At 43.2% G+C, this 15,238-nt stretch overlaps 1 protein-coding gene across 1 annotated transcript in view; it reads left to right on the top strand.

Annotated features, from left to right (window-relative positions):
* The window catches only part of smtnb (smoothelin b), a 46,137-nt gene extending 32,777 nt beyond the window's left edge, over nucleotides 1-13,360 (top strand). Inside the window, 12 exon segments of the mRNA XM_061671524.1 lie at nucleotides 281-342; nucleotides 344-358; nucleotides 6,588-6,767; nucleotides 7,018-7,093; nucleotides 7,241-7,273; nucleotides 7,840-8,019; nucleotides 8,152-8,214; nucleotides 8,301-8,373; nucleotides 8,659-8,829; nucleotides 8,926-9,052; nucleotides 9,202-9,353; nucleotides 12,458-13,360. Of these exon segments, the coding sequence (XP_061527508.1) occupies nucleotides 281-342; nucleotides 344-358; nucleotides 6,588-6,767; nucleotides 7,018-7,093; nucleotides 7,241-7,273; nucleotides 7,840-8,019; nucleotides 8,152-8,214; nucleotides 8,301-8,373; nucleotides 8,659-8,829; nucleotides 8,926-9,052; nucleotides 9,202-9,353; nucleotides 12,458-12,611 (1,286 nt within the window). The 3' untranslated portion in view covers nucleotides 12,612-13,360.
* Nucleotides 13,361-15,238: the final 1,878 nt, after the last annotated feature.

The following is a 15,238-nucleotide window of genomic DNA, read 5'->3' on the forward strand; positions in this document are numbered from 1 at the left end:
ACGCCGGTGCGCCTGCTATGCTGCTTCATGAGGCTGACATGCTTGCCCCCCCCCCCCCCCTCCCCTTATTCACCCCAATGTGTGTCTGCGCTTTTCCCACTCATACACTCAAGTCTTTGGTATATTATGTTCAGATGTATCTGGAGTGTTAGAGGGGGGCGCACACTCATGGAGTTATGTTAAAAGTGGCGTCATGTGCATATTTCTCGCTTTCGTCCCATCCGACGAGGGTCTTATGTTAGGAGGATGGAGTTCAAAGCCTAAAATGTGTCTGTTTCAGATCTGACCTTTGGCCTCAGAGCTACGCCATTCAAGATCTCCTCTTCCTCCAGCATCTCTTCCTAGATCCTCCATCAAGGTACTGGCTCTGTCAATTCTAAATTACCACTGAGGCTCCCCAGAGTTGATCAAAACGTGTAAAGCGTTTTCTCTAAAGCACTCCGTTGAGGTTATTGCGTTCAAATCAATCTGCGGTTTCTCTGCAACAAAATTCCCCTATAAAGGAAGCAAGCACATCTGTTCAGTGAAAGCCGGACAGAGTAAGAGAAGCGGCGGGACGAGCAGTGTTTATCAAATACAGAGAGGGTAGCCAGTCACATCTTTCCTTCTAGGGTATGTGAAGGAGAGCAAAGGAGTAGGAGGTGCTCAGGGCATTCTTCCTTTTCTCTCAGCAGACAAATGCCCGCTGAGATCTCTCCGCAAACTGTTGCTTAAATCACATCTGTCCATCATCCATCGCACTGAAAGACAAGTTATTCCATCTCGTCTTTATTTGGCCGCGCTTAAGCTGCATCTCGTTTGGAGATTTCCGAGATGACTGCTGATGGAGGAGAGCGACTGCTGTTAGTCTTCTCTCGGCTCAGTGAGGAGTTAAATCCAAATTGTTGCCTTTCTTAACCTCCACTGCCCTCCATGAAAGGAAGTGTTCTAATGAACTGAGGGTACGGGAGGGAGGTGGGAAGGTGAGGAGAGGTGGGGTCTTGCCTTGCACTGGTGAGAGCAAAAATAATCTGGTTTGGGATCAGGGAGTTTGGTTAATTGGAGCGAGGAGGAGTCTCTGTGAGGCGGCGGGCTTGATATAAGGTGTTGGAATGAGCGCATATCTATTAGTTAGAACCTCACTGAGACAAAGGTACGAACTAGGAAGAAGGTAGCATTTTGTAGGAGATGAGACTGACATACCTGAGTACAACAACCTAACATGCAGGTAACCGCTTACGTTTTTAAAGGACACGTGCAATTTAGGTAAGTGTTATCACCTCTTTTAACCAGCCAGGGCATCACTATTTTCTACCTGTGTGTACGACAGTCACCCACCGATCAGTATTTTAGCCTGCGCAAATTGTTACTTAGCTGTTTTTTTCATCCCAGTTGCCTTTGTGAGCCAACCATAGACATTACCAATGAGCAGAAAGCGTCATGCACCAGGGATGACTCCACGCTTGCACCACTAGGCACTCGCTCATAAGCGAGGAACCCCAACAATCGCATCATTATTGTATCGCTTGAACATAGATGTTGAGACCATTGCTCTTGGGACGATGACTTTAAGGCTTTGTAGTTTTAGTTTTTGTCAATTGGTTTATAGGAATATTAAATATATAATCTAGATATTTTTAAACATTTGAATTTAACATTTGCATACTTATGTTTGTTGTAAAAACACTACATCTAATAAGGATAATCTAATACAGAGCTGTATGACAATTTTTACTTTTACACAATTTTGATTGAGACCACCACAGAGATGGTGATTTAACAATGTTTGGTATTTTTATACAGCTCTTGTATTAAATGTCTTTTGATTGTGCAGGTGTACCTGAATGACTCACTCGGTGTGAATACAATATCCCCTGTGCATCATCAAATAGAGAAAAAAAAAAAAAACTTCTTAATTTTCTATTTTTTTTGGGTTACTTTTTATCATAACATTGTATCTTAGCAAGGATTTACGGATGCGTTCATAGGGGCTTAGTCTCTGATCTGTTTGTGTGGTCTTGGCATCTCGCCCTTCTGGAGTGGTCGACTGTCAAAACCTCCACCGTTTCCTTCGTTGTATTTTTATTGCTCATGTACTGGCGACCGCTGTGAGCAGAGGCAGCGTTGCCTCTTTGCTTTGTCTGACAGATGAACATCTGCCCAGCTAAGGAGCATGGAGACAGAAATATCTTGCCATATCCAAGATCATCTTGTATTGCAGAATTCTAAACATTGTAATAATTCTATTATAATTGTCCAACAGCATCAAATACGGTTGTGAAAATGGTGGGTTAAATTTGACCCTTAAAAAATGGTTTCAGGTCATTGTCGTCAGTTATTTAGCCACATATTTTATTCTTAATATCCAAGTTGTATGTCCATGAAAATTACATCACAGCGTGTGCATGTACGCAAGGGAAAAAAAAAAAAAAAAAAGAATTTCAGAAAGTGTCAAAGCAAGAAACCTATCACTTTCTGTATGTAGCTTTGGAGTTGCCCTTCATTATTTATAAATTCACAAATAAGATTAGATCAATGCGGAGGTCAAAATGGCCACAGGAGCATTCAGACAGGTGTGTCCAATGGTGCATATTAATGCGTCACAGTCTCTGTGATCACAGCTGTTCCTGCTCTTCTTACCACACTCGTCCTTGATCGCCAATATAATAAAAGTAGAGTGATGGCAGCCCAGTCGGTCTTGCTCATAGTCACAGAGAGAACTGTTGAGCCCCATCTCATGCTTAGAACTTGCTGTTTGTGTTCACTCTGGACCCCCGGTGGCCCACAGTCAATGATGGATTGTCTTAGATTTACACAGTGGGATGATGAACCCATTGTTAAAATACCGATAAGCCATGACACATGCTGCTTAACTAACCGCTTCGCATACTGTACATTGCAGATGACCTTCTGCTTTGCAGAGTGGGTGCTAACTGGAAAGTTTTATATCCCTGCTTGTCCTCGATCCTTAAGATTTAAGGTTTTCTACTTGTTCACGTTTAATATTCTTCTGCTGAACGCAATTTATTTCTGAGCTTCACTGGGGTGCTACGCTGCAATATTTTTAGAAACACCGCAGCAGGGGTTTACGCTACACAGACTCTCTCTCACTCTCTCTCACACACACGCACACACGCACACACACACACACACGGTACACTGACATTCTGTATGTAGGGGAGAAGCTCCAGCTCAAGAACAAGAGTTCACTCACATTATTCAACATTTAAGTGTTTGGCACCTCATACCGATCATTTCATCTCGGAGATGAAATGCACTGTAATTAGAGTAATATAATTGGTGCTAATATAATGTACTGTATATCTGCACGCTGATGTTCAAATTGTTACATGCAATTGGACTACGATAATCCAGAAGCATTTATTGGCTGAACAACTCGCTCATGAACTGGAGTCTGTCAATGTGAAGATACCGTTTATGCATTTGAGGCAGTAAGCAAGCAGTGTCTGGACCTGTCTTGTTTATCAAATGTTAAACAAAATATTTCTTGGAGGAGATGCAATATGTGAACAAGGTCCAAGCCAACCACCCCTGGAAAGCCAGTCTTTTAGTCGGCCCCCAAAAAATAAAAAATAAAACCAAAAAAAACGACATTGATGTGCCTTAAAAACGATCATGCAATCTAGCTCAAACAAGCAAACTCAAGGAAGTTGAAAGACTCATGTAACTCTTAATAAAGCTTCTTCAGCCAGAAAACACATCCAAATATTGTTTTCCTTCCAGTGGAGGTGTGAAGAACAAGAGGAGGAGTGCTTTTCTTTTCTTTTCTTCTTTTCTTTTTTTTAATGGGTAACACGATTGTGCCCGCTCAGGCTTCCCCCATTGCCCCACAGCTGAGTGGCTCAATGGAATAATGCCTGAGCCAGAGATAAATAGACATGCTTGTGGCACCTGGAAAAAGGGGATGGGACTCTGGTTGCCTTGGCAGCGGGATTCCTTGCATGCTGATTGGTTGGTACAGTGTGGGTCACTGAAGAGGTGCGGTTTGTGGGGTGTATAAAGAACATGTGTTGTTTGACGGCTCCTAGCAAAGGACTGGAAAAGAGAACACTTGTTGGCTGCTGTTTATCATCTGTATGACATTTTAATTTGGCATTATAGGCCCCTTAGAATTCAGAACATAGAATTGGAAATTCTTGAAGCGCTAAAAGGTACAACTTTGCTGCCAGTTACAACCATTGTGGCAATGCCTAGTGTTAACTTGGACTTCCTACCAGCCTCAGAGGGTCCAGAGGCACTAGGTAGCCCTGATAGTGCTTGTTCTGCGTCTGGCCTAGAGGAGGTCATTGGAGGTCTCCTTTCACAGCAAGACTATGAAGAAGAGCCGTTCAGTGAGAGGAATTTTGAATTAGCACTGAGATGTGTGGTGGAGGAGATCCACAATGACCTCAAGGAATTTGGAAAGCGAGTGGATTTACGGCTGGAGCAGGCAGAAGTTGAGGTGGTTCCTCTGGCCAAGGCGCTGGCCAGTTTGCAAGAGGAGAACTTGAGGCTGAGGATTCAACAGGAGAGGTTGGTGAGGCAAGTGGACGCTCTTTGCCAGGCAATGGGGCTTCCTGATCCTTTACCGCAAGTCGTCGCAAACCCGACATCCAATTCTTTTTGGAGTGATTCCCAGGCATGTGCAACACCAAATGAAAAGCTTCGTACAGCCCATGAGGAAAATTTGAATACTTCTACTGTGGACGCTCCACCTGTTGAACCCCTGGAAAGGAAACCAAGTGCCGACGACCAGGGGTCTGCTTCAAAATGGACGGACACAACACCAACTTTGGAAGCTGAGCCAGCACCGGTCTCTCACTCTCCGGCCTTTGCGTCCTGCCGCTCTCTCTCTGCTCCCGCCCTGATAGGAAACATTCCATGGAACAGCAGCACGGTACAGCTCGTGTTATGATTGTGAACTCTGACAATAAATTCTTCTTAATCTGTTGCATTAATTGGAACGGGTTTGGTTCCCATGTAGATGATGGTGGTAGATCACAGGTGTGAGATTTACCAAAGGCCAGAATTGTTTTTAACCCCGCAGAATAGCTTTGTTCTATTGCATTAACTATTGCAGCCCAAAGCTCTTTAACAAAAGAACATCATTGGTCTCAACTGTTTCCAAAATAACCCAAAACAACAAGACACAGAGTTTGGTGAATTGTCCTAAACATGACTTGCACACAAAGGTTGTTAGTTTTGTTTTTGTTTTTCTTCCCCACCCCCCACAGGCCCACACAAATTCTGTCTTTGCTGAACTCGTAAGGCCTTGTTTGGCTGCGCTGCAACCCAAAACATTCCTTGTCGGTCAAGTGACTCTCAGTCCACCCAGTCCCCGGGGCCACAAGTTCACAAAGCTTTGGTCAACAGTGATCACGCAATACTGGCTCGTCTTGACTTTGTCCGTCTCTGGGGAGACCTGACCAGGCTGGGGCCTTCATTCAAGACCTTGATGGAGACAGCTGTCTGAGCTATATCTGAACCTGGACCTGATTACGGCAAAAGCGCAGAGGCCGCAGCTACAGTGGTCTTCCACAGGCATTCAGCACCATGTGAACATTTTAAGAGGTGTTTTGTTTAGGATTCATGGTCACTGAATATAATTGGGTATACGCCTAAGGCGTTTCCCATTCCAAACTTCTACACCAAGGTACTTTCATTATCTCAAATGCTTCCCACAATGTTTTAACTTCACAAGAATACAGGATTGAAGTGTTTACTGTACTTCAAACTACAGTAGGTTACTTTAAAAGTACATTTACTTTGGTCACTCAAAGTCTAGTTTTTGTACTCTCACAGACAAAATTTAGTCGCATTTCATCACGATATTCCCCCCCGACTGTAACCTTCTCGTCAGTTCCAGCCTTAGCCACCAGCTAAAGTGTACTTTGGAGTCTTTATTTTTGTACACACTTTTATATATACATACTTTATGACCGCAGTCCTCAACACTGACATTAGCTATTTTTTGTCTATTGCTATTTATTGGTGCTGAGCCCATGATTTTACTAGCCACATTAATTCAGCATGTCAACTTTTTTACATGTTCATACTCCTTTTGTTTAGTACAACTTTTCAACTTGGTGCACATTTCAGAATGGCTTTCTGCTATCTACTATGCCAAATGGTGTCACGTAAGCAATGAGTTCCCGCCAGCTCAGTCACAGACTCACTGTCAGTCACGCTTGATGAACAAGTTACTCTCATGTGCCTACTGTCACTCTTTCTGCCATGACTCAATGGGGCAGGGGGGTGGAAGAAATAATGAGCTATGTGGAGTGGGCAGTCTTTGACCGAGATGAGAAGATTATCAGGAGGGGGGGGGAAAGATGTGGGCTTTGAAACCAACTTCACTGATTCAGGCCTATTATGGTGTTCGCCGAAATCCTTCTGTGCTCATTACTTCTTCAACGTCAACAAACTTTGGTTGTATTTTCTTAACATCACCCTGGTCTCATAATGATCAAACTTAGTCTATGGCTAGCAGATTCTTATTGTGTCCAACTATGGTCACAATTTAGCAGTCTCACAACAGGTCATTGAACATCCTTTATTGTGCGTGTTTTTGTCATTTCCCTTATTGTCTTGTGTTTTGCCTCGTGCAGATGGAGACAGAGCCTGTCGCCGCGTCAGAGCTGACGTTTTCATCCGGGCCCTCAGTCCAGGTGCACATGCCCACCATCCCAAATGGTTCCACGATCCAGACTAACGCCGAGGAGTGTCCCGGAAAACTGACTGCTGACCAGTTGGCTGCCATTGAGGATGAAGAGCTCCTTGATAAAATGGTACTTCACACCCAACTTATGATTCTGAATTATTTATAGATCTATTTAGTGACGAATACAACAGCTACAGACATGCGCAGAGTTTGTGCATGTGCAGTAAATCTTGTCAGCTGGGTTATATTTGGAAAATTCACAGCCTGTTGCTGTGTCTTGGCACATTATTATCATCAGAACGGCATGTGTAAACAGTTGTGACCCTTTCGTGTCAGGACCAACCTCTCATTGTTACTCTTTGTATCTCTTCCAACAGCTTGACGAGTCCAAAGATTTTGAGGAGAGGAAAATGATCCGTGCAGCCATGAGGGACCTTCGCAAGAAAAAGAGAGGTAAAACAAAAACCAAAAAAAAGATAACTAATCTATTATCTACTTCTTACATGCAGCCTCTAAAATGCAAACCTACGACAAAGACGGTAACATTATAAACAAGTTAAGTGGTCATTTCCCAAATATGTCTATCCACTCTGCTCTCAGAAGCCATGCTGGGGTGTACTCAAGAGGAAATAGGTAGGACGGTTTGGTTTGCAGTGTGGTTTAACAGCCAATATACTTGCATTTTCTATTTTGCGCGTGTGTGTGTTTGCAACATACACCCTATTGGATGCAGTAAAACACATCTGTATTGGCCAATGCGAGATAGGTTGGCGCATGCTTTTGTTTGAGAGTAGTGTTTGCCAATCACCACAAATGGTGATTTTGAAATTTCACACATCTTAGCATATTCATCCAGATGAGTCGTCTAATGTGTGAAACCCTCAGTGCATGATCCGCTCATTCTCTAAACAGTCATAAATGTAAAGGTTGGTTGGTAAAGTAATGGTTTAAATTGTTTGAAACGTCAAAATAAGTTTTATTGTGATCACTGTGTGTTGTCACTGTATGTTTTTGCACATAACACTCGGCTGATGTGTTGTAAACGTGTCGTGCAATTTCCCGCGGAAGCCGTTTCCTTCTTTGTGAAAGTAAATGTTTTTCATAAGAATCTCCCTCTCGATTTGTCCACTATTGTAATCTCTGTACATCTCTTACTCGCCATTTCCTCCCTCTGTTCCATATATTCATCTCCTCTGCAGACCAGAGGGAAAAAGAACGCGACACTCGCCTGCAGGAGCTGCGGCAGCAAAGAGACGAGCGTTCAAACAAAAGTCGTGCAGGAGTCGGCGCGGGAGAAGTGGTGATGAGGAAGGTGGAGAAGTCTGCAGATGGCTCCACCCTTAGCCAAGTCACCAAGACGGACCGCTTCGCTCAGTCCGGTATGTTTTTTTTTGTTTTTTTTTTTTCCGTTTTGCTTTTCCTTCCCTCCCTAAAATCTTGCATTTTATTGAACCTGTTGAAAATATAAGCGGTGGAATTGTTAACTTTCTAATATCAATGTGTATTCTTAGATGATGGGAGCAGATCGTCTCGCAGCACTGTTGTTGAAGCTAGTTATGTGCAGAAAACAGACAGTGAGTTATCGTTTTTTTCCATCACTTCTAACCAATTGCATTCATTTACTGTACATAGCGTATTTTGATTTTTTGCTACATTTCAGGAGGGACAGTCCAGTCTAAATCATACAGCTACACATCTTCATCCTCCTCTAATACAAGCAAAAAAGTAGGCAGGTGAGCGGTGAAGCCTCTTGCACAAGATCCCAGCAGTGGTTACGTTGAATTCAAAGTACACATTTTTGGTACTTGACATTGGAGCATGGGCCAAAAATGGTATCTCTTGCTTCAATTTTGATATATTTTTTTTCTCACAGATCATTCAAAAACTGTTATATTTAATTGACCTTATTATTGGAACCTCCATGTTTGCATGAATGAATTGTGTGCTTAACTGTACACATATAGTCGTAGTAGCCCTGTGCTTTTCTGAATGAAGTGTTATGCATGCGGCGCTTTCAGCGTGTTTGACCGCGAGGATGAGTCGTCGTCGCGCAGCGGCGGGTTGGCCGCGGTGGAGCGAAGGCAGGCCGAGAGGCGCAGGGAGCTGATGAGGGCGCAGACTTTGCCCAAGACCTCGGCCATGCAGGCTCGCAAAGCCATGATAGAGAAGCTGGAGAAGGAGGGAAGCAGGTGAGGATATAAACATTGAGAGAGAGAGAGAGAGAGAGAGAGCTACCAAAGAGAGAAAAGAACTAGAAAGAATTGACACAAACTCTTCTCTTTAAGCGCGGGACATCAGGTGGTCTCCAAAGTAAACAAGGTGCAGCGGTCCACCAGCTTTGGTGTACCTAACGCTAATTCCATCAAGCAGATGCTGCTCGACTGGTGCCGTGCCAAGACCCGCTCATATGAGGTGCCACGTGCTCGCCACTCTGCTTTCATGCCAGCCATTAAAAGTCGGGCTGAACCTGCTAATGCACCCTAGGCCAGGATAATATCTTCCTGCCCCAGGGAATGTTTCCATCGCTCAACTCGCTGTGTTTTCTTTCCGTCCCCGATCAGCATGTGGATATCCAAAACTTTTCATCCAGCTGGAGCAACGGCATGGCATTCTGCGCCCTGGTGCACAACTTCTTTCCGGAGGCCTTCGACTACAGCTCCCTGAGTCCCAGCAACCGCAGGCAAAACTTTGAGGTGGCCTTCAGCAATGCCGAGTGAGTCCAAACACGCAAACGGGTCGACTCGGTGGGTGGTGACTGACCACTTCAGCGCTAACCGTGTATGCTCACGCAATTCAGCCTTGTCGAGAACATATGGACAAAACAGCCGAATATGTCTGCACTCGCTGGCTATGACGTTAGAGCTGATGAGCTGTGTCATCGACTACAAACATAGAGCTATATAGTATATAGTTTATTCTTGTCGTTGTAACTTGCAGCAGTATAGAACTGCTCACCATCCAACATTCCTTTGTGCTAGATTTTGTTTTACCTTATTTAGCTACACGAGAGGCGCCAAGAACAAATGTTATAGCCAGTGTTTTCAGAACTAATGGAATGCCCATTAAAATGCCACGTGAGTGCAGGGCCCTATTTACACATCGAGCAGCATTCCTTCTTAATACAAGGCGTGCTCATTTTACGACAGTCCCGACATGACATTTCAAGGCTACGGACAGACGGCACGCGGTGTAAGAATACATCGTCACGCCACACAAGAAAGGATGCTCGTTTTCCACCTTACTTGTTTCTCCCTTTCATTGTTTTATATTAATGGTCTAGAACTGTTTTCGATAGAAATATTTCATAGAATGTGGACATCTTGAGGTTACAAACTGCCTGCAACGAACTAGTTTGCGTGGCGACGTATGCCTACGGTGTCACGTGGCGTAAGAAGGCACGCTCCGTTATCGCTGTAATTTGTTTTGCCCCATTTGATTCTTATATTTATGACCTAAAGTGTTTTTTATACAAATATTTACTGCAATTCTGACTTTAGTACTGCATTAGCTTAGTAAGGAACAGAATCCCATCATACCACATGAGATAAAAAAAAAAAAGTAGGGTACAGCCATTCTCAAAATGGAAGCTATAGAAAGAAGTATTAAGTAAAAATTCAATAACACTATATTAGTATGAGGCTGGTTTAGTCCTTTAACTACTTTTACTGTTATAATTACTCCTTGTCTGTCTTACACAAGTCCCCACCATGACCGCCGCCAGCTCATCGCCGTTGTAGGCGACTCAAAGAATCACCAGGTCAAAAAAAACCCAAAACAAACCAAACAAAAAATAAACGGTCCAAACATCGGCCATGCGATACCATCTCCCTTCTGTTTTCTCTTCTACCCACACTCGTTTTGATTCCTCCTGTCATCATACCATTTTTAACCTGTGATGTCGGCCATGCGCACCACACGCCAGGGTGCTCACGTCCACACTGGTTCGTTATTTCATATTTATGGACTGTCACCCGACCACAATCGCCACCTGTGTGCTTTTGTGTGGATGTGCACTTTTCACACGTACTTTACCCCGCCTGCAATTTGTTGTCATGTGGTGGGACACACACACTACGCAGAGACTGTATAGACACACGTTCACTAGTGTGCGTTCAGTCACCTTAAAGTTGTAGTCGTCTTGTTTTTATGCAAATAAAAAACACAAACAAAAAGGCTAAATGAGCAACGCCTGACGCTCATTTGACATTTTGTTTTGTCTTGCGTGTATGTTTGTGTACTGTACGCCACATGTGTTTGCTGTATCATGATGTTTAAGAAGCATGATTGTCGACACAAGGCTAGTTGTGTGAACACTGAGAATGTAATGTTGTTTGTCTCTCTCTGCTGTTTCTGTCCACGGAATCTGTATCATGGCTGCTCACTGCATTATCTGTATCTCCATGTCTTTCCCACCTGTTGTTGTTGTTGTTGTCGTCCTCCTCTTCACCCTTGTATTGTTGCCTCCTCCTTTCTTTCTGTCCGTCTTCCCGTTCTTCGCCGGGCGCAGGAAACTAGTGGACTGTCCGCAACTGCTGGACGTGGATGACATGGTGAAGATGCGCGAGCCCGATTGGAAGTGTGTGTACACGTACCTGCAGGAGTTCTACAGGGGTCTGGTGACCAAGGGCCTGGTTAAAACCAAAAACTCCTCCTAAAGTCGCGCCCGAGCCTAAAAGCGAACCCATGGTGAGAGAGGGAAAAGGAAGCCTCGCTGTGGTTCTTCTTGACTGTGTGTTTGTGTGTGACCCATGTTATGTCAAATAAGGGTTATTAGGAAGCCAAATGTATATCCAAAGAGGACATTTGGTTCATGTTTAAGAGAAGAGCCAAACATGGTACGCTCGTGTCCTTTTGTGCATATTATCCAGACTTTGATTGAGTCATCTGGCCAGGTCGACCTGCTATTAAACACTCTAAAAGGAACAAATGTACCACAATGTTTCAAACAGACAGCTACGGAGACGAAACAGGGGAAAAAAAATAATAATAATCTCAACGCTTGTATTGTATCTCGTGGTTTCTTTTAATCAAGTGATAGTTTACATGTGTTTACACATTAGGCTTTCAAACCCTTTTAAAGATGCTTTTAAAGCAAGAATGGCCCATGTCTGTGGTTCCTAATATAGCTGGACTTACTATGTTGATGTTTATGTTCTCATGCAGGAGGGCGGACTGTATGACTTTGCCAGTTTTAATGCACTGCTTTGTGTAGAACGCTATGAGTGCGCCAAGTTGTACACATCCTGGCACCATGTGGTCAATGTGTGCAGTACTCACGTGAAAACAAAGTTTGGAATGTAGGAAGCAACAATTTGTGAAATTAATTCCATCCATCAAACATAAAGACAGTTGTGGTTTTGGCACGGTGAGCGACTGGTTAGCGCATCTGCCTCACAGTTCTGAGGACCGGGGTTCAAATCCCCGGCCCCGCCTGTGTGGAGTTTGCATGTTCTCCCCGTGCCTGCTTGGGGTTTGTCCGGGCACTCCGGTTTCCTCCCGCATCCCCAAAACATGCGTGGTAGGTTAATTGAAGACTCTAAATTGCCCCTAGGTGTGAATGTGAGTGTGAATGGTTGTTTGTTTATATGTGCCCTGCGATTGGCTGGCAACCAGCTCAGGGGTGTACCCCGCCTCCGGCCTGAAGTTAGCTGGGATAGGCTCCAGCACTCCCACGACCCTTGTGAGGATAAGCGGTACAGAAACTGGATGGATGGATGGATGGATGGATGGATGGATGTCATTTTGGCTTGCTCATCAAGCGTCTTAAGTCCTCTTCATCGTTCCGCTCATGCTGTCCGTCTCTGAATGCTTCTCCAGGACATACGCCAACTGCATGCCTCTGCTGGAAGTGGAGGACATGATGATCATGGGGAACAAACCCGACTCCAAGTGCGTGTTCACCTACGTGCAGTCTCTGGTCAACCACTTGCGCAGGCACGAGATGGCCATGGGTCGGCCCTCTGACCTTTGACCTGTGCATCGTGAAGACCGTTGAGCCTCGGTGTGGTGGGTCACACCTTCACGAACCAACATGGCAGGGTGGATTGAGTGTTTAATATTTCAGTCAGCAATGTTGGTGTTGTCCTCTCCTGGAAAAAAAAAATCACATACTATGTATTTTCCAACAAAATACTGTTGAAGGAGCTGCACTACCTTTTTAAATGTAATTTTTAGCACAAGCACCAGTTTGTTGCTTTTAAAATTTCAGTCTTATCCATACTAGTGACACGCAACGAGAGAGGCAACAATATACTGTACACTACTTTTTAACTTATTTATACATTTATCGTAAATGCAATGTCATCAATCCCACTAAACAAGAATTCTTGAGATGCATTATTTCAGTTTAATGTTGGTACAGTAAATATTTTTTGTGACCCACCTTGGGTCACTTTATTATTAAGATTTAAGTTATTATTATTCTCCTGGTGTCTTCATTTAGCATATTTTTTTTAATTTAATACCTTCGCACTGGTTCTTTTTGTAATTTCAGTGTAAGCTCAACTGTCTAAATTTACTGAAAACACACATCAGGTTCGGACAAAACTGTGTGGTCTGTGATCGTGCCACCATCACGCTTGTTTATTCTTAATAATGGGATTTGGAGGGGGGCGTGAAAGTGCTAACTCTAGTAGTTGTAGATTTAAAAAAAAAAATTAAAAAAAAATACGGTTGCATTTGAGGGCCTAATGAGCTCCAGCTCTCAGTTGAGACACAACTCCTGACCGTGTATGGTTATATTTTAGACCAAAAAGCTTAAAACCATTTAAAATGAAGATTGTTACTATAATATTTTCACGTCTGAAATTTGCAGTGTTTTAAATTCTTGGTTGTATAAAACTAAGTGTATTAACTATTCTGTATATTGTTGGGGAAAAAATGGAGAAATACTATCTCAGTGCTGCCAACTAAGAGAAAAACTTTGCATAAGGCAGGATATGCTGTACATAAGAGCTCAAACACTACTTGATGTTTCTGTGCACCACACGTCAATGTGAATTTATTAAAGCAGAGAAACAAATGACTTTGTGTGGGGATTATTGCTATTTGTGGTCTAAACGTAACATTGTACAACTGTACAACTGAATCCTCAATGACAACATTGAGGATTACCTCTCGCAAAGTAGTGGGCGATGCATTTCAGAGCCGGCGATTTACCCCCCGCAACCCCTTAATACTCACTATCACGACAATTTTTACCAAACGCAAAACAATATGTGACATTTGGGATGAATACCATTATTACAAAAGCAAGGAAAAATATCTTCTTCCAAATCTCTTCATTACAATACAATTTGGAGCAGTTCACAATCAATATTTATCCAATAACATGACCAAAAAAAACCTTCATAAAATACATCCTACTCACCAGAGAGGCTGATAATTGATAGACCATTAAAATCCATCTTCCTCGCTTTGTTCCTCAGAGCTAGCTAGTTGTCACGCTCTTACTGCTACTCCAGAGGTGCCGAATGCCGTCATTTCTCGTGTATAATGCACACCCCCAAAGTTGACCTCAAAATTCTGGAAAACCCCAATACCTATGTATAATGCATTTTTACAATGCATGATTTTGCTTCTACCCATATGATCAAAACATCAAGTATTGTTTATTTTCATTTTTTTCCAAATAATTATTCTGAAGCTAAGCACTTAATTTGAACACGTAACACTTTTTTTATTTACTTGCTCTTATTTTGAAATTCACAGCCCTACTTTTATTAAGTGAATGAGAAAACACACAATTGAGGTCATATGTTTGAATACCAAGGCAGAATTTGTAAGATGGGTACAATTCTTTAAAAACAACATGAAGGGCCAGGCGAAACACATTAATTTGAATCTCATTCAAATAAAAAAACTCTCAAGCATTTCAGAAAAGCATTATCATCAAACAAAACATAACCATAAATGATGGTTGTTGTTCACTCATCATCCATCCATCCATTTCCTGAGCCGCTTATCCTCACAAGGGTCACAGGAGCGCTGGAGCCTATCTCAGCTATCATCGGGCAGGAGGCGGGGTACACCCTGAACCGGTTGCCAGCCAATCGCAGTGCACATATAAACAAACAACCATTCACACTATCAGTCACACCTATGGGCAATTTAGAGTCTTCAATTAACCTACCACACGTGTTTGGGATGTGGGAGGAAACCGGAGTGCCCGGACAAACCCCAAGCAGGCACGGGAGAACATGCAAACTCCACACAGGCGGGACCGGGGATTGAACCCCGGTCCTCAGAACTGTGAGGCAGACGCTCTAACCAGTCTCTGTTCAGTCATCAGTCGTATTTAAAAAAAAATAATAATAATAATTTTCACAAATTCTGCCAGGGTCTGTAAACTTATGAACACAACTGTACATATTATGCAGTCATACGCAGCCCTGTCATATTGGAATGAAAGTGGAGGCTACACCCTTTTCATGGCCTCTAGGTGGCGCTGTCATATTAGAATTAAAGTGTCCACCTTTCTCATAACCTCTCGATGGCGGCATTTATAAAATGGGAAAGTCTTTTTCCCCCTATACCCATGTATTATGCGCACCATTGATTTTTGACACTTTATTTGGGGGGGAAATGTGCATTATACAC

Source organism: Phycodurus eques, chromosome 3 (genome assembly GCF_024500275.1).
Source record: "Phycodurus eques isolate BA_2022a chromosome 3, UOR_Pequ_1.1, whole genome shotgun sequence".
Taxonomy (NCBI): Eukaryota; Metazoa; Chordata; class Actinopteri; order Syngnathiformes; family Syngnathidae; genus Phycodurus; species Phycodurus eques.